This window comes from Girardinichthys multiradiatus, chromosome 2 (genome assembly GCF_021462225.1).
Source record: "Girardinichthys multiradiatus isolate DD_20200921_A chromosome 2, DD_fGirMul_XY1, whole genome shotgun sequence".
Taxonomy (NCBI): domain Eukaryota; kingdom Metazoa; phylum Chordata; class Actinopteri; order Cyprinodontiformes; family Goodeidae; genus Girardinichthys; species Girardinichthys multiradiatus.
Window position 1 is genome coordinate 6,526,516 of NC_061795.1, and position 19,506 is coordinate 6,546,021.

The 19,506-nt window shown below is 43.1% G+C and overlaps 2 protein-coding genes and 1 long non-coding RNA gene across 5 annotated transcripts in view; 1 reads left to right on the top strand and 2 right to left on the bottom strand.

The window, feature by feature from the left end:
* The window catches only part of afg3l1 (AFG3-like AAA ATPase 1), a 26,495-nt gene extending 17,347 nt beyond the window's left edge, over positions 1-9,148 (bottom strand). Inside the window, exons 1-4 of the mRNA XM_047385539.1 lie at positions 8,920-9,148; positions 2,824-2,917; positions 1,701-1,792; positions 233-454 (exon numbers count right to left, since the gene is read on the bottom strand). Coding sequence (XP_047241495.1) covers positions 233-454; positions 1,701-1,792; positions 2,824-2,917; positions 8,920-9,021 — 510 coding nt within the window. The 5' untranslated portion in view covers positions 9,022-9,148. The remainder of the gene's footprint in view (positions 1-232; positions 455-1,700; positions 1,793-2,823; positions 2,918-8,919) is intronic.
* Positions 9,149-9,426: 278 nt separating this feature from the next.
* On the top strand, positions 9,427-11,456 carry LOC124856921. 3 transcript variants are annotated; one of them, XR_007035458.1, is made up of 5 exons: positions 9,427-9,554; positions 9,831-9,923; positions 10,031-10,059; positions 10,227-10,413; positions 10,545-11,456. It is a non-coding gene; the product is annotated as an uncharacterized LOC124856921 (long non-coding RNA). The 3 variants fall into 3 exon arrangements; XR_007035456.1 differs by having other exon boundaries at positions 9,432-9,923; XR_007035457.1 differs by having other exon boundaries at positions 9,432-9,923; positions 10,733-11,456.
* A 2,869-nt stretch (positions 11,457-14,325) lies between these two features.
* Positions 14,326-18,748, bottom strand: LOC124858097 (5-hydroxyisourate hydrolase-like). The gene is made up of 5 exons (XM_047349898.1): positions 18,689-18,748; positions 18,355-18,454; positions 18,002-18,138; positions 17,683-17,818; positions 14,326-15,610 (listed from the first exon to the last, which is right to left on the bottom strand). Exons 3-5 carry the CDS (start codon positions 18,133-18,135, stop codon positions 15,521-15,523), a joined length of 360 nt encoding a protein of 119 aa, XP_047205854.1. The 5' UTR covers positions 18,136-18,138; positions 18,355-18,454; positions 18,689-18,748; the 3' UTR covers positions 14,326-15,520.
* Positions 18,749-19,506: the final 758 nt, after the last annotated feature.

Consider the following 19,506-nt stretch of genomic DNA (forward strand, 5'->3'; position numbering starts at 1 on the left):
GAGAATAAAAACGAAATATCACAGTTTAACACAAAAGCAGATCAAACTAGAGGATAGTTGCTTTTAGGCAAATTTTTTTATCATCAAATCGGTTTTCGTTTCCTTTTTTCATCCCTGTACAAAAGAATGGCCCACTATGAAAGTCAGGCACAGTTTCTGTCCAGGTCCTAACTTGGTTTAATTTGTTTTGGCGTGTTGCAACAAAGATTTGCAGAGCATAACATATCCTCACCCCTTCAGCATCCGCTCCTGGTATCAGGATAACTCTGACAAACTGTTTGTTAACCACCTCCAACCGATCCACCATGCCTCTGCCCAAATAACGGTGCACAAAGTCCTTCCAGCTGATCTCTCGGCCGGTATCTCGGAAGTAGAAGTAGAGCAGGGCAGAGCTGACTCCAGCAACAGTGACCATCATGTATCGGAAATCCTTCTCATCCCATGGGAAGTCGCCCTGAAAACAGACATGGAAAACCAAACGTGGCGATACACAAATATAGGATCTGAGGCTTGTACTGTCGATGGCAAAAAAATTCACAACACACATTATCTGACATCTTGTTATCAGTCTGGCTGCCTAATAATTCTGTTATGCTTTTCTCATAAAACACAAATCTGGATCCCTTTGTTTCATCTAGGACCTCAAGATTAAACTAGTGGAGAAAAGCTGAACTCTTGGATTCAAAAACAAAACCTAGACCTCATATCTGTATAAAAAAGGATTGGAGCATAGTAGGTTTGAATTTAAAAGTCATCATGTCACAATCAAGTTATCTTAGCTCTTCCTTATCTTGAATACATGAAGAAATTCATGCTTGACTTATGTTAAAAAAAAAGGTAAACAGCTGTGATATCAAAATTATATTCAAGTCATAACTTCTTCCTAACCCCAAAGGAAAATGTTGTAGTAACTGAATCCTTCTACGTTTCTTCATATATTCACTATAAAGGATGATGGCTGTGAGCAGGAAGGATCTCCTGCAGCAGACTGGATTACAGCAGATCTGAAGAAGCCTCTAAAAAAAGACATTTTGTTCTTATTGTACTACAGTTTTGGGAAGAAGATGCTTGGTTTCATGAAGCATCCTTCTATATACAATCATCTCTAATGGCTCCCAAGCCTATTCTGAAGCTGCTACCCCGACAGATGATGGCAGAGGTGACTGCACTCTTCAAAGCAGACCTTTTAAAGATAAGCAGTCCCTTGCTGCAAATATTGAAGGACCTAAGCTCCCTCAAGAAGTATAGTCTGCTCTGTCTCTTCTTGCTGATAGCTTCACTGTGGTGCCTCCAGTCCAGTCTATGGTCCACTTCTTCCGCCATGATGGAAATAGTGTTTAGCCCGTCCTTTTTTCTCCTGAAATCTACATTCATCTCCTTTGTCTTGTTCACATCAAAGATGTGTTGAAAGGTAAGTTTTGGTTCATCTTCATTTATCTTGGCAGCTCCTTGTAAACTCTTCTCTTATTATTCAGTTGAGTGTGGAAATTGTGTGTTTTTTTAGAGATGTTTCAGAACCTCCATTGTGAAAAAGAACAATACTACAGCTGCTTTCCCTGAACTGCAGTGGGAAGCTAAACTAGCATAACAGTTGGCTCGGTTTAACAAGGTCTTTAACTAATTTGTGGAATTTACAAATATTCTAATTTTACTGTGGGGCATTTTAATGTTCATTTCATCTGTGGTTTTTTATGACAAACCTTCTGCATCCGACTCCACCAGTCTTTCCTTCCCCCACCTCTCTTCCCTCCACCTGGTCGTTCTCCTCCTCCTCCTGCTCCTCCTTTTCCATCTGAAATCCAGAGGAAAGGATTTATTGCACTTCCAAGAGGCATGCCATGATGCTTCGCTTATTGGCGCTCTTGAAATACAAGAGCCTAAAAATATTGCACTGCAATGAAAACAGCTTTACAGTTTAAGTATGTTAGATGAGCAGCGGCTGCAGAACATAACAAGAGCTGCTTACAATAGACTGCAGAGCCCTGTTTGACCAGGAAAACATCTAAAAATCACAGGACACCAGCCCTTAGGGACTGGAGTTCTGGAAGAGGACCTGAACAATCACCCTCATTTGATGAAAGGAAATTGTTTAAGATGTTCAGTAACAACCAAGTAACCACCAAGGCTAAAGCTCGTCATGGTCTGACCACCTCTGAAACATCATTGTCACTATTAACAGTAAAACAGTCTTTACTACACATAGGACTGAGAGTGGGCCATGATCTCCAAGGATGGGATCCCTGCTCCCTGTTTGACCCGTTCTAGAATGGTGCCATGAAGATAAACTTGTCTAGTCCTGGTTGTGCAATGGATAAAGCAGGCGGACTTAAAACTCATAGAAAATTAGTGGAATGTGCTCAAAAGCTGAGTTCATGTCAGGTTCAAGGAACCAATTATAATTAAATGTAAGAAGAAGAGAAGTGCGTGCACAAACACGGTTGCTCCAGCAAGAGGCTATTTTTCTTAGATGAATACACACATGTTCATCCTGTTTAGCCCGTGATATACTCCATGTCTGAACTTTTGGCTCATTCCCCTGGGATGGGGTGAGGTCCTAACTGAATCCTGTTTCTGCCCTGGCTTCTTCTTCTTGCTCTCTAATTATTAGAATAAGAATACAAAGAAGAAGAAGCCAGGGGTGAACAGGATTCAGCTTCACGGCCTAAAAAGTTATTACTTTAAGTAAATAAGTTTATTTATATAGCCAATTTTACAAATATAAATCACAAAGTGTTCCTAAAAGAGAGTATAAGCATTAAAATATATTTAAAATAAAACATGAAAAGACAAAGAGCAAATCTGAGCACACACAAAAGCTCTCACCTTTCGGCTCGGTGGAATAGAATCGTTGCCGAGCCAAACAGACTCTTTGACGAGACAGAACATTAGTTTGATTTTGACTGAAAAAACGACAGACCTGGAGAAATCACAAAAAGACATGGTCAAAACACTGCAGAGATAAGACTCTACCAACAGTAACCACACCGGATCCAATAAAAGCACCTCAGGAGCTTCTGCTGTTTGAGGAATGAATACGTCTACACCAGAGATGCTCTGGACTTGGTTCTGCTTTGATTACAGCACTAATCTGCAGTGGGGTTGTTTCAACAACCTTCTACAACCCTGATTGTAACCCACAGTTGCTTTAATGTTTTTAATCCAAGTCTTGTACAGATGGGAGAGGTGGGCAGCTGCAGAAAGTGAACCAAAACCATTCCACAGGTGAGGAGAAGTTCTGGACTCAGCATAGGCTAAACTGGGTCTAAAGCATTGTTTTTTTTTGATAGTGCGAGTCCAATAACTCTTGACGCTGCTTTCTAAACCGATCAGCAGAGAAGCAAAAAAAATGTCCACTTGGAAAACATGGATATGTTGTATAATTAAGAAGCTTCTGCTCCAGACTATAGTGGTATGTATGATTGTGATGAAATCACCTCTCTGCCTTTCCAGACCGCTGGAAGCTGGTTTATTAACCTGAATGAAAAGATGTTTTAGGGTTCCATGGCTGCCTGGTCCTCTTTCCAGTGTGAGAGTTTAAACAGAGGTATGCTTCCAGGATTCAACTATAAACTGGAGAGAAACTATCTCAGCCATCTTTGAGCTTGTTTCATTTATTGATGAAGATTAAAACGTTGACCCTTCTGAGACACAGCTTCTCAGTGACACAGGATCTGTACCTACATGGCTGTTCAAATCAATTCATTTGATTGATATAGCACCAATTCAAATAGTCAAACAAGTGTCATCTTAAAGCACTTAAAAAAAACATCCAGTTTATATAGAGCTTATAAATAGTCTTTTTAATCCAATCATACAGACAGATTTAAAGTCAGTTGCATACATGCTCATTTGATTCTAGAAATTCAACAATGTCATCAAGTTCAGTTTATTATTTTAATTGGTAAAAAAGGAAAGCCCAGCTGACTGCTTGGAGTCAGAGATTTACAGCAATCACTCCTGAACCAGCATGTGGCGACAGTGGATTACACAGAGTAGTTAGCAGCAATCCCTCATACTGCGCATGCTTGTAGCAACAGTGAAGATGAGAACTCCTCTTTAACAGAATGGAACCTCCAGCAGAACCAGAACCCGGCTCAGTGTGACATGAAATCTGTTTTTCAGAATAAGGCTGTTCTCTGGATCTGTGAATGGCTGATGCAACAACCAGTTTACAAGATGATTCAGCCCTCATCACAGTTAGACTTAAATAACTTGTTGTCCTTCCTAAAACGTTATCTAGTTGATGTAGTTTCTAAGAAGTACCCAATGAACGGTGGTCCGATATTAGTTTCACAAATCAAAAACGAAAGTTACAACTGTAACTACAGTTCTATGAATCCCGGATGACCGCCAAAGGCGGTGCTTCAAGCACCGAATGATCATTCTTGCGCATGCGAAGGTCGAGAATTTAATAACAACATGGTCACATGTGACTCACGTGAGTGTATATAGTCACATGACACCGGAAGCCCTGTCCCTTCCTTCTCGCGCGCAGGTTGATGAATGCAGGTGTTGGCTTGTATTCGTTGTTCCTCGTTCCTCTTGCTGCTAGAAGCCTTGTGATCGATTGTGGTTGGAGCTGCGGATGGTTCTGCCCTCCAGAGGCTGCGCAAGCTGCTTTTACTCCCAGGTTTTCTGGTAAGTTTGTTCGGCTCGCCAGTGGCGTTTTAAGCTCGTTAATTTTTTTTCAGCAGTAGTTGCTGTCCGCTCTGCTTTGATTGCTTGACTCATCCGGGATTCATAGAACCGTGGTTACAGTCGTAACTTTCGTTCTATTTCATCCCTACTGACCGCCAGAGGCGGAAGACGATTGGTCCAGTATGCCCTGCAGGGGATGCGGCATGGCAACATTCACTCTGTAAAATCTGGCAATGGTGCTCGCCGCCATCCAGGAAGCTGCTTCACAAATGGCCTCTAGAGGCACCCTGGTCATGGCAGCCCATGAGTTGGACAGGCTCCGATTGGAGTGACATTGCACACCGCCCGGCAGAGGCCGATCCTGCAAGGAGTAAGCCACAGAGATCATCTCCACAAACCCCAAACTGCTGTCTGGAAAGGGCCTGACCCTTCAGAGAGCCAACATAAAAAACAAAGAGACAGTCAGTCTGACGAATGGGTGCCGTGGAGTGGACATACGCCTTGAGCGCTCGGACAGGGCAAAGAGGTTCAGAGAAGGTACCAGGATTAAAACGGGAAAGCTGGAGCGGCAGAACACTACCAGCCACTACAGGCACCTTTGGAACAAAGGAAGCATTAGTCCACAGCGTAACACCGGAGCCATCCGGGTTCCATCGACAACATGGTTCAGACACAGACAGAGTATGCAATTCCCCCACCCATTTAGCAGAAACCATGGCCAACAGGAAGGCGGTTCAGGGAGAGTCACTTGAGGTCCATTCTTGTGACGGGCTCAAAAGGAGGAGACTGAAGGGCTGCAAACACCAGTGACAAATCCCACGCAGGGGCCACAGGGCGCCTGGGTGTACACAAGCGCCTGGCACCCTTCAGGAACAGCGTGACATCCCCATGCCAGCCAACAAGGCAACCACCAAACCCGTCATGCCAACGGGAAATGGCTGCCGCATACACCTTCAAAGTGGAAGGGGATCGACCCAGATCCAGCAACTCCTGAAGGAAGGACAGCAAATGGGAAACAGGACAGCAAACAGGGCCCAGTCCCGTACCATGGCACCAGTCAGCAGAGACCGCCCACTTAGCACCATAGGCAGCCCGCGTGGACGGTGCCCTTGCGCCAGTCATGATCTGTCCCACCCTGCCCCCATAATGGGAGAAGGCAGAGCCTGCACCTGTAGAGGCCAAAGCCAGAGTTTCAGGCAGCCCAGATTGGGGCGGAGAATCCGGCCCCCCATCTGGGAGAGGAGGTCTCTCCTGGAGGGGAGGCGCATCGGCGAGCCGGAGCAGAGCCTGCGCAGCAGAGGGAACCAGGTCCTTCCGGCCAAAACAGGGCTACCAACAGAAGCTCGTCCTGGAGATCACTCAGGAGCATCTGGGGGATCAGTGGGGATGGGGGAAAGGCATAGAGAAGGGTCCGGAGCCACTCGCGTCGCAGCCCAGAGGACTGGCACTGTCCATCAGGGAGAACCAGAGGGCACAGTGAACCACATCTCTGGAGGCAAACCTGCTGAAGGTCCCCGAAAATGCGATCCACCACCACTCCCCCGGAAGCAGCACCTGCCGAGACAGAAAGTCAGAGGACACGTTCTGCGGACCCAGAATATAGGCCACCCTGAGGCTGGCAAGACGTGGCGCCGCCCAGACCAGGAGCCGGTGGGTCAGGGACAATAGTCTCAGAGACCTGGACTCCCCTTGGTGATTTATGTGAAAGACAACTGTGGTGTTGTCCGACCGAACCAACACATGTCTCCCCAGCAGCCCTGGAAGTAAAGTACGGAGCGCCAGGAAGACAGCCATCAGCTCCAGAACATTGATATGGACCCCGCACTGCCGCAGGGACCACACCCCTGAGCCTCACGGTCTTGCCAAGTCGCTCCCGAACCCTTGGAGGAAGCATCTGCATGGACGACTTCCCTCTGACACGGAAGGGGGTCGAGCGGAACCGCCGCCATGATGTAGGATCCGTTCCACCACTAGGACAGAGACTGTAGGCACCGAGGCACAACCAGAAGCCATCGGAGGCTGTGAGTATGCCGGGAGGGGTCCAGGCCAACCCCATTCAGCCACATCTGCAAGGGCCGCAATGAAAGAAGCCCCAGAGGCACCACGCTGGACACAGCAGTGAGCATGCCCAGAAGACGCAGGTACTCCACAAACTGTGGAGCCCTGCCAAGACGGAAACACGGAAGCATGGCCAGAATATCGGCGACCCGCCAAGGAGAAGGACTGGCGGTCATGGAAACAGAGTCTAGAATCATGCCTAAGAAAACAGTCACCTGGGAGGGGATCAGGCTGCTCTTCTCCAGGTTCACTCTCAAACCCAGCTGACGTTTGTGGGCAAGCACTGTCCGAGTGTCTTGGATCACCTGGTCGCCGGTCGCAGCACAAATGAGCCAGTCGTCCAAATAAGGCAGGATCCGCAGTCCCCGTGCCTGCAGGGAGGAAAGGGCTGCTGCCAAAAACCGGGTGAACACCCAAGGAGAGAGGGAAAGACCAAAGGGAAGAACCCTGAACTGGAAGTGCCTCCCATGAAACAAACCCCGCAACAAGACCCCAGCTGCCCCAGCAGCAACAGGCAGGCGGGGAGGGCTATGGAGACCCGCCAGCCGCTGCCGTGTTCCAAGGCCTCCAGCGCAGCGGAACCAAAGAGTTCCCCCGGAACCACAAGAAGAGCCCTCAGTGTTCTCCTGCAAGGCTCGGTTAAGGATGATTACGCAGGCCACACCTGCCGCCGAGCATGGACCAGCGTTGAGAGCGTGCATACAAGCTCACGCGTCATCAGGGCGAAGGCCTGTAGGGATGCGTCCAACAAGCCCTGAGTCGACTGGTCCAAGGGAACCGACTCCAAATAAGAGGAGAGGCCCAACATTAGATGGGAGATTGAGTTTCCGATCTGGCCCATCCTAGCACTTGAGTTGTAGGCCCTACAAAGTAAATCGTCCGTGACACAGCATTGCGGTCGTGGACAACGGGCATTAGGCCTCAATGCCTCATCAGGAGGAACAATAAGAGAGGCAATGGCAGATTCGACAGGGGGCATGCAGCCCAACCCATGGCAGCCAGGGCCATGCCATCCGCCGTCGGGCGGGAAAAGACTCTCGTGTCCGTCCAGCAAGCATGCAGCTCCTGGACGTACTCCGCCGAGGGAGGAACGACAAAGGCAGCCTCGGCATCACGACGCCTAAAGAAGGCACTAGATGGAGTAGACTGGCTGGGGGAACATCCAGCAGCAAACGGCCCAGAGTCGTTCTAATAGCCGCAGACACCGGTTCCCCTGCACCTCCCTGAGAGGCACCGGAGCCCGAACCTGAGGTCTGGGAGCCCAACTCCGGAAAGGCCTCTCGAAAAAGGGTGCCTGAGGCCGCAACCGAAATAGCATCATCCTCGCAATTTGAGGACCCGCGCTGTTCAGGAGGGGAAGGCCCAGCAGAGGCTGTACTTCCTGAGGCAACTCAAGAAGTACAATCTTCCACAGGAGCTGCTGGTCATCTTCTACACTGCCATCATTCAGTCTGTCCTGTCTTCATCCATCTCAGTGTGGTTTGGATCATCCACAAAACAGGACAGGTCCAGACTGCAACAAATAACCAGGTCTACAGAGAGAACAATAGGGGCTGACCTTCCCTCCATCCAGGACTTATACAGGTCTAGGGTCAGGAAAAGAGCTGCTAAAATCTCTGCAGACACCACACACCCTGCACATAAACTGTTTAGTTTTACCCTCAGGCCGCAGCTTCAGAGCACTGTTTACTAAAACCAGCCGCCACAGAGACAGTTTCTTTCCCCAGGCTGTTTCTCTGTTGAACATTCAATAGAGTACCGAACAACAGCATACTGAAGTCGCACCTTTGTATATTTGCATATATATGTATATTCAAGGACATAAAGATATATGCATAATATATCTTATAACGCATTAAAAGAAACACCAAAAAAAAAAAAAAAAACCCAGAGAGCAAAGTGTACCGGAGTCAAATTCCTTGTTTGTATGTACAAACTTGACAATAAAGCTGATTCTGAAACTTGGGTTTAAAAAATTACAGTGGAGGTCGACCAGTCGCATAACAGCTACAAATGCTCTGCTCACACCTGGTTATGTTGATAATCTGCTAAAGCTGGCTTCATATTGAATTTAGGAAATATGGGATGTTGTAACGCAAAAAATATTTTGTGTTAGTTCAGTCGTGTTAAAATAAAATGTGTCATTTTAATTCCCGGTGTGTCCCCGAAGGGGTCACAGAGGTGTTTAGAACACAGAAGGGGAAACAGGCAGCAATTACCTACCAGACCTCCAAGGCTTCTAGAACCCACTGTGCGAACTCGGGCTCCTCCACTCCGCCAGAAAGGCAGAGCAGCCGCCGAGAGAAGTCTCAGCATCTGAGACATTCTCTCCGTGGCCTCAGCCAAGTTTCTCACTTAAAAAAAATCAACGTTTTCTGTTTAGCTGTGTTACCTCCAGCACTTCAGCTCCAACATGTTGCGTTTACAAAAGCTATTTGGTAAGAAATGTCAACGGGAGGATGACCGAAAGCCCCGTAAAACTTTCCATTTCAAATGCCTGTGGAAACGTTTTCTAACTGCGCACATACTGTTTAGTAAAATACATATACATTAATTATATATTATCAAAAATATTCTATTGGTAAAATTTAAAACGTATTACATACTAATACATGTAAAGGTTTTTTTTTTCATTTATGATTAATTTATTACGTTCTGGCAGCAGTAACAGAAGCCATAGGTCCTCACAGTAGTCCGTCCATAGACGCCTTATTGAGCGCTGTATCGTACGTCGACGTCGTCGCCATTTTTGATGTGGCAAGCAAGCGATCGGAGAAGATGCCTTATTCATGTGCTGCGTGGAATTATACCAACCGGTTTACAATTGAAATCAGATCTGCTGGCATTACCTTTCACATGTAAGAATAAAAATTGCGTATGGTTGTATTTGCTCGGTTTAATGCCATTTTACGAAGACATATTTGCAGACTAAATGGCTCCTACTGTGAATTACTGCTGATAATACTATGAATTCCAGTCTCCAAACAACCAAGAAGTATTTCCAATTTAACAAAATTGACCCGAAGTTCCTACACTTCATAGCCACACTATGTGAAGGAACCAGTGATGTATTTTGTATTACACTGTGAGATAATTTCTATAGTTTATCATTCGCTTTAACCTGTGGCTACCAGACGTCTCAGACCCCAAAGAAGGCACAGGAGACCCTGTGGCCGGACTGTTCCCAGCTTGTCCGAGAGGCAGAGTCCCTGCCTGTGCCCAGTGATGTGAGTAATAAGTACTAGTTATGCCTCAAACAGCTCTGAGCATTATGACCTGGTTATATTCAATCCTCATGTCACCTTACATCTCCCACTCTCTGTCACTCTTTCAGATCACAGGCACGCACGTACATTGAAACAGGTCAGCATTGAATCTGCATCCTACACACACACACACACACACAGTGTTGGTTGAAACAACTGAGGTGTGAAAAGATTAACAATGTGTAAAAATGTGGGACAGTTGACAACACATTGATAGACAGTAAATAAGTGATGTAATATGAACATCATCCTTGCTTGTACTAGGACCACTCCTATGCTCTGCCAATACCCAATGACGATCTGATGGCCAGACTAAGGGAAGCGTTTTCTATGGTGGGGAGTGTGAAAAGAGAGAGGAAGGAAAAGAACACTGTGACTCGTCTTCTTGAGGATCTCAGGGTGAAGAAACTCATAAAGGAAGAGTTAAATGAGGAGCTTGATGTGCACTCAGGTGAAATTAAAACACAAAGTGGACAACATTTGAACTTATGTATATTTATGTATATACTTTCTCTTTTTTATTATGACTTCCATGTGATTTCAGTGGTGCTTACTAATTTGCCAGTGCTAACTGAATTTCAGATCTTGATGATTCCAAAACAGCGTCAGCGGTGCGTCTGCTACCACTTTACCCAGAATCACTTGGAACTCCTCTTTAATTCAATCAGGGTGTCAGGAATGGATTTTCTTATTTTTTACTCTGTGGTTTGTCTTTATGGATGCCTTTTATATACTGTGTATGTAAGTGTGGTGTTTTGTGTGTGCTTTAGGGCTGATATAACAACCCCTCAGCCAGCTGGTTCCAGGCCATTTTCAACCATTTAAAGGTGCAGTGCGGTGTGTCTCCAAGCACATGAGGATGAGACCGTGTACCTGTCTGCTTTTGAGATGTTCTCTTGTCCAGCTGCAGAAGAAACGGAAGACCTACTGCTTTGTGTGTGACCATAGCTATCTACTAACTTGCTTTGGTGGTCTTGTGGACTATGCACTGGTGTACATCTCAGGGTTTGATGTTTGCCATATGCTGAAAAAGCTGTCCTGTGATGTGTGACGTGGTAGTTTGGTGACTGATGCTGTACCTGCATCATTTGCTCTGAGTTACCACTTGCTCACACTAAAAAACAAAGGAGGGCTGGTAATTCCTCCTGAGGGCACGGCAGTGGTGGTCAGATCAGCTGAGCATTTTGTTTGCCTGATGATGTCATGGCAAGTTGTCAAAGTGGCCTTGTTCTGTTAGTGTGTCTGGGCTGAGATTGGTTCTCAGGGTGTGTTTTTTCTGGGTGGTGGGGCACATTTAAGAAACACAGTTTGGACGTGACAACCACCATTTTGTGCTGATGTCACTAGTTGTGTCCCTCCACAAACTGAGGCTGCACCATGTTGCCAAACTGAACACTCTTTTGTTGCAAAGTGGCAACACACGGCAAAAAAAAACTTTTCCAAGGTTTTTAACTTACACACACACACACAGAGAGACAGACAGCAGTTCAATTCAAAAATCTTTTATTAATCCCGAAGAGAAATTAAAGTTGAATAGTTAAATATTAGTCGTATAGCATTATAGATGTGTGTATGTGTGTTTATCATTGCCCCCCATATAGATGTGTGTGTATATATGTTCATTAATGTACATATAAAAATGATTAATTAGAATCAGTTGAATGTAAAAGTTAGTGCTTTTTATTCAGAAAACCAACATGTCCCATCTACATCTCAGGATGTGGTTATATATTTTATAGTATTATATATTATATATAACAAATAATACTGAATAATTATCACCATACTGCAGTGTGTTTTGTGTTTGGAGCTCATTTAATCGTTTGCTGCGCATTTGCACCTGTCGGCTACTGTAATTACACACATTAGTCAATGTAAAGACTAAAAAATAATAAATATGCTGTTTGCTTACCTATATCCTAGTCCATTTCCTTGTATCGCCAGATCCAGTACGGCAATACACAATAGTGTGTGTGTATGTAGAGAGAGATATAGATATATGTGCGTGTATATATATATATGTATGCGTGTATACACACATACAGTACAGACCAAAAGTTTGGACACACCTTCTCATTCAAAGAGTTATCTTTATTTTCATGACTATGAATATTGTAGCTTCACACTAAAGGCATCAAAACTATGAATTAACACATGTGGAATTATATACTGAACAAAAAAGTGTGAAACAACTGAAAATATGTCTTATATTCTAGGTTCTTCAAAGTAGCCACCTTTTGCTTTGATTACTGCTCCACACACTCTTGGCATTCTGTTGATGAGCTTCAAGAGGTAGTCACCTGAAATGGTTTTCACTTCACAGGTGTGCCCTGTCAGGTTTAATAAGTGGGATTTCAAGCCTTATAAATGTGGTTGGGACCATCAGTTGTGTTGTGCTGGAGATGGATGCAGTACACAGCTGATAGTCCTACTGAATATGTTATGATTTGGGGTTTTTTGGTTTCAGGTTTTTTCCTTATATGTTTTTCACTACTCAAGTTTTGAATCATGCCTTTGTTTATTATTTTTCTGGTCATGCTTTATAGTCTTGTTCATGTTTTGTCAAGTTTGGTTTTGTTTGTATATTAGAGTCTCTGTTTTTGCCGCAGCCACATTTTGTTCTGTTTGTCAATTAAGTTTATTCGGTTCACCTGTCCAAGTTAATCTGTCTCTTTGCTCCACCTGGTTTTCACTCCATATATACACACCTGTTCAGTTAGTCATTGCGGAAACATTTCTCATGCTCATGTCTTGTTCTCAAACCAAGTCTTGTTTTTTGATCATGCCATGCCTGTCTTGCCTTGCCCGTTTGTTTTGTTCTTGCCTCCTGCGTGTGAGTTTTTGTTATTAAACCTTTTTTCACTTACCATCACTCTGCCTGCTCATCTGCATTCTGGGGTCCTATATCAAGTAAACCAGAACAGAATAGATTGTTAGAATTTGTATTATGGCAAGAAAAAAGCAGCTCAGTAAAGAAAAACGAGTGGCCATCATTACTTTAAGAAATGAAGGTCAGTCAGTCCGAACAATTGGGAAAACTTTGAAAGTGTCCCCAAGTGCGGTCGCAAAAACTATCAAGTGCTACAAAGAAACTGGCTCACATGAGGACCGCCCCAGGAAAGGAAGACCAAGAGTCACCTCTGCTGCGGACGATAAGTTCATCCGAGTCACCAGCCTCAGAAATCACAGGTTTACAGCAGCTCAGATTAGAAAACAGGTCAATGCCACACAGAGTTCTAGCAGCAGACACATCTCTAGAACAACTGTTAAGAGGAGACTGTGTGAATCAGGCCTTCTTGGTAAAATAGCTGCCAGGAAACCACTGCTGAGGACAGGCAACAAGCAGAAGAGACTTGTTTGGGCTAAAGAACACAAGGAATGGACATTAGACCAGTGGAAATCTGTGCTTTGGTCTGATGAGTCCAAGTTTGAGATCTTTGGTTTCAACCACTGTGTCTTTGTGCGGCGCAGAAGAGGTGAACGGATGGACTCTACATGCCTGGTTCCCATCGTGAAGCATGGAGGAGGTGTGATGGTGTGGGGGTGCTTTGCTGGTGGCACTGTTGGGGATTTATTCAAAATTGAAGGCATAATGAACCAGCATGGCTACCACAGCACCTTGCAGAGGCATGCTATTCCATCCGGTTTGCGTTTAGTTGGACCATCATTTATTTTTCAACAGAACAATGACCCCAAACACACCTCCAGGCTGTGTAAGGGCTATTTGACCAAGAAGGAGAGTGATGGGGTGCTGCGCCAGATGACCTGGCCTCTACAGTCACCGGACCTGAACCCAATCGAGATGGTTTGGGGTGAGCTGAACCGCAGAGTGAAGGCAAAAGGGCCAACAAGTGCTAAGCATCTCTGGGAACTCCTTCAAGACTGTTGGAAAACCATTTCAGGTGACTACCTCTTGAAGTTCATCAACAGAATACCAAGAGTGTGTGGAGCAGTAATCAAAGCAAAAGGTGGCTACTTTGAAGAACCTAGAATATAAGAAATATTTTCAGTTGTTTCACACTTTTTTGTTCAGTATATAATTCCACATGTGTTAATTCATAGTTTTGATGCCTTCAGTGTGAAGCTACAATATTCATAGTCATGAAAATAAAGAAAACTCTTTGAATGAGAAGGTGTGTCCAAACGTTTGGTCTGTACTGTATGTGTGTATATATATGTATAGGTATATGAAATACTTATAAGAGAATCTTAGAATCTATATAATTTTTGAGTTTCACTTTTTGAAATGAGTGACAAAAAATATTGAACTTTTATCTATACTCCAGTATTTTGAAAACGAAAATTTAAAAAAATGTATTCAAAAAGATAGTTACAGATTTGTCTTTTCAAAAACCACTTTCACTTCTGTTGAATCTTACCCCTACAGCAGTGCTTTATGTTGGTGTATATGAGCAGATAAGCATGATCAGCATACAGAAAGGGAATCAAATGGAAAAAAGGAAAAACGAACAGTCTTTATAACGAGGTGGTGCTCCAACATTTTCTCTCTCCTCAGCTGCATCTCACTTCCACCATCTTCTTGGATACAGGTTGCAGAAGATTGCTCCAGCCCTCAGATGATATTAAACTCCAAACAGATGGATTCTTACTCCCATAGAATCACTTTTTTTGACCTTCTCCTTGTTGTGTCAATAGGGACTGAAGCATTTGTATCATTATTGTCTGAGGGACACCACAAGGCCTCAGTCTGGAGTGTATCTGCATAGCGGACTGCATAGAAGGCTGACCTCTGACTCTGTAGCTCTTCTCGTTTAGTTAAAAAAAAATCCTGAAGCATACTCTATTACACAGTTGATAAATACCTAGCTCACAAATATGTCTTTCATTCCAAAAAATTAGTATGGTTTAGGTATATATTTATTTAAATATGGAACTTATCACACACTTACCAACTGTATTCTGTTCTTACATCCAGACATGCCAAACAAAACAAAGACAGGGACACAGGCAGAAATATCTGCTTATCTAGCATGACATAATATTTTGTTATGGATGTATGATTCTGTGGCCTTTTCTAATCATCTCTTTGCTGCCCTAATTAAATATATCTGCCCTTGTTGCTTATATGCTGCCCCGCTCACTGCTACAGCTTGCACTACATAACTGTTGATATCACATTGATGCAACACATAGTCAAAGATAAACTGATCCAAGAGGATGACACCCTTTAGGTGGGTTTGGAACAGTTATGGATAAAAGCAGGACTCACACTCCATTCTTTGCTCCTCTCGGTTCATCCCTAAGATGGGCTGAGGGGGGCCCGGTACCAAAGGTGAATGTCACTTTGTATCTGTTCAATTGTATGCTCTGTATACACTGATCATTTTGGCATTAAATCTTGATTTTATACTTAACCATTTCTCATTATTTCACAAGGTAAATACTTGCTGGTTTTACTGGTTGGGTCTCCGAACTGGAGAGAAACAGACCCGGTGGTGCACAGGGGGGAAGAGGGCCTAAACTCCCATTATACCCATCAACAATTTCTAAAATACAGATTTAACAACAAAGAGCCTATATCTGCCATAATCAAAGCTTCAGTTTCCTCTGCATGTGCTGTAAGAGAAGGAGCTCATCAGCAGGGGGAGATGAAACCTCTCTGCTGGGTAATGGATGGTGAACACAATCTGAAAGAAAATCAGATGCACAAAGCAGAAGAAAACATCACGTGCTGTAGTACCACTTAGTCGGCCCCGTACAAACATACCTCCCGATGTTGTATCCGTGAACATTATTAGGCAAAATAAATGTTTCAATTTTACTTTATGATGTATTATAAGACCATGGATGCAATTGTCCTCATAGACCAAAGTTTTCTGCGGTAGAAAAAAACATCGCTTTGAAGGAATGCTGAGGTAGTAAATGTCTAGACAAGCTGAACATGGGAGGCAAAGGCAGAACTCTAGTTTTGTTTATAGAGTCTTCGCACCCATAATCAGGAGTTAAAAGGGGTTGAGAATTAATGTGTTTTATGGCAACAGCAATAAAAACAGCAACAATGCCCAGAACTATTTTACTATCGTTGACAGTCTGAGAAACCTCTCACCACCCGTTCCTCCTGCACCCCTTTTCAAAATGTACTGCAAGGACTTTGCACATTTTTTCACACACGTAAGATTAGATAAGCATTGTCTCTGCCTCTGGTAACATGGTCATGTTACCTTTGCCTTTGGGATCTCTAGTGGATCTACATTTTTAAACAGTTTGATCTTCTCTCTGGCAAACAACCTTTGCCCTAAAATCTTCAACATGCTGCCTTGATATGGTGCTCATGTTTTTAAAACAGGTTTCCTATTTTAGACCCGGATTATTGGAAATAGTAAATTTTTCACTTCCTCCAGTCATTTTTGTCCAGGCTCTGGAAACTGCAGTGATTCAATCTCTTTTAAGAAGCCTAACCTGCATGTCTCAGTGGAAAGTCATTACTGAGTCGATCTAACCTAATATTTTTGCCAAACATCATTGAAAGGACAGACAGGTGATCAAAACCACATGACTACACATGTAAACGTTTCAGTTAACATACTGGACAGTTCAGCCCAGACCTGTATGGAGATTACTCTGTAGTTGTAATCATCTCGTCTTGAATGTTGACAAAACAATATCAATTTTGGAATATGTCAAATACTGTTTCTATCATGGGAGAAGAAGTGGAGGTGGTGGAGGAGTGTGAATATATTGGTGTCCACCTAGAACACCAAGACCCTACTGTTAACAAGAAATGACTAGGCAGACTGTATTTGTTGAGAAGGCTGAGATCCTTCAGTGAAAGGATGCATTTCAGTTTATCAACCCTTCCTTCTACGACCTCAATAAAGGAGCCAACCACTGTTTTTACCCACAAAGGTTTGTCTATTGTAACAACTGAATTTCTAATTGAGCATTGGTGGAGTTTTCTGTAAAGTTAAAACATTTTGTTGTAATTTGTGTTACGTATTGTTTGTGAATGCATTAATCTTCTAATGTGTTTGATAAGGTTTATTGAGTGGAGCCTATTTTCAATTCTGTATGTATGCTAAGTATTATATTATTTTTTTACCCAGACTTAATCCATAGATGTGTCAGAAGTTGATTTAAGTACAGTCCAGGCCAAATGTGTTAATGAAAGTCTTTTAATTAACACAATTGAAATAAAACGTTTATGTATTTTTTGTCAGAGTAATCTCTGGCTACAGTTTATTCAGATTCTGGAACTTTGCTTTCACTTGGTCTCATACATAGCTTTTATTTTATTTAGTACCCCCAGTCAGTCGTGGCAGAAAACTGCTCACACTGAACCTGGTTCTGCTGGAGGTTTCTTCCTGTTAAAAGGCAGTTTTTCCTCTCCACTGTCGCTACATGCATGCTCAGTATGAGGGATTGCTGCAAAGTCAACACCAGTGACTGTCCACTGTCTCTACATGCTCATCCAGGAGGAGTGAATGCTGCAAGTCACTGACTGGATGCAATCTGCTGGGTTTCCTTAGATAGAAAACCTTTTTATCCAATTTGAATAAATAACTGAATCTGACTCCACTGTTCGATAGTTGGGATTAATTGGAATGTATGTACCTGACTTGAAATCTGTATGATTCAATTGAATTGACTTTGTAAAGTGTCTTGAGATGACGTGTTGTGAATTGGCGCTATAGAAATAAAACTGAATTGAATTGAATCCAATTGAATTGAAGTAGTGTTTATATGAAGCTCATTGAATCACCTCTACATAGGGGTAGAAGGAGGTCTTTCCCAGCCCCTCCCAGTATGAACCAGTCTCAAAACGCAGCTTGTACATGCCGGGGATGAAAGCTTCTCGACTGATCAGTCCTGGGCAGTAGCCATCTTCATTTGTTGTCCTAAAAGATGAGATGGAATTTCATATATTTCTTTGGAAGTTTGACATAAAATCAATGTTATAACATTTCCTTTATATTTACTGTAATCTGCTAAGATCTGATCTGTACTGTATGTGACTGACACTAAATGTAGTCATTTCAAAGAAAGTCCTCTTTAAAAAGATGAACACGATAAAAACCGACCCAACACTGATCATAGACCAGATCATCAGCCTGGTGTCAAGTCGATGCAAGCTCAGTGCCATCTTGGCGCCTGGGACTCCATCGCTTGTGTTCATCACATGAGTGGTAAGAGGGCTAGACTCTGCTACCGCCATTTTCTGTTGGAAGGATGTCACCAAGTCAGTACATCTTAGAACTTTTCATTATTTTTACAGCTGCACACAAGACTTTATGGAACCTCAAAACAGAAGATGATGCTTAGAAACACCCAATCTACTCTGTGTTTTTGACAAGCAATGTAATATGTACCAATAATGTCAACAAGTGCTACAAGTTGTCAAATGAAAGTTCAATCACTATTTAACAAAAGTTACCTGCAGTTCTTTGGAGTTGATGGATTTTATAAAGTTGACTAAGGTTAGAAATTCAGATTCCTTTGGTCTCTTTTTAATGGCATCTAAAAATTAGGTTGGATTTCAACACAGAAAAAAACACCAAAGAGTTAGAAAAAAATACATTTATACAAAAAACAAACAGGAGTGAAATTTCAGCTACTCTTAGCATGACTGTTAACCTGAGATTAGCAAATCGCTGACATAGTATTGACTTATGGACACTCAACATTCATATACCAGTGACTCATAAGAGTTAAACTAAAATAATTATTTGCAAATTTAAAATCTTTATGGGGTGTAAGAGAAGCCTTACCTATGAGTAAACAACCTCTGCAGCAGCGATTTGTTTCCGATCCCAAAGGACATCCCACCAGGATTGTGTGATGAATTCCCTTTCGCCTGCTGCTTACAGACACACAGCAAGCATGGTAAACAGACCTGGTGACAAAGGTTGTCCTGAGTCTCATGGATCATTACAGCTGGCCAAAAGAATTCCCCTGAGTAAGCAAGATAGGATAGGATTACCTTGATGATCGGCACTGTTCATACTTGATAAAATATCACTGATTTAATTGACAAACCACCAAGGTAATATAAATGTAATATGAGAAATGGACTGGTTTCATTTTTCTCTGAACTGTTCAAAACAAAGAGTTGGATTTTCTATGAAAAAAACTTTCCCAGTAAACAGCAAAAACAATCAACATTCATTGCTAAGCAAAGCTTAATTATCTTAGAAAGGAGTGTCATGATTACAGTTTTGGGGACTGAAATGTGCTGGTCAAGCTCCTTACCCTCTTTAGGGATATTGTAATTGAAGACCCATTCACACTGCTGGTCCATTCCAGGGATTTGTAAAAGTGAGAAAATTCACACCTTCAGTGTCTGGTCTAAAAAAACCTCTGTGTTTTAGACCAGAACCAACAAAGTTGTGCAGTTGAAAATTATTGTTTTGGGTGCAGTTTTAGGCTGATCGAAAAGAAAGCACATCTCTTCGCTACTCTTCACTACTCTACGTTGCCCAACAAGACATTTTCAAACTCTTTCATCTTTGGATTTGTGCTTTTACTTTTTTTCTCTACTTCTTTTCTTCTACTGAAATGCACTGCTGTTGTGTTATATCCTCTCTTT

Excerpts from the sequence above, each read along its gene's own strand:
- LOC124858097 (XM_047349898.1), bottom strand. The coding sequence starts at position 18,135 with ATGGCGGTAGCAGAGTCTAGCCCTCTTACCACTCATGTGATGAACACA. Across the intron at positions 17,819-18,001 it reads TGGTCTATGATCAGTGTTGG|GACAACAAATGAAGATGGCT; the intron begins GTCGGTTTTTAT and ends CTCATCTTTTAG. Across the intron at positions 15,611-17,682 it reads CCTTCTACCCCTATGTAGAG|ATTGTGTTCACCATCCATTA; the intron begins GTGATTCAATGA and ends ATTTTCTTTCAG.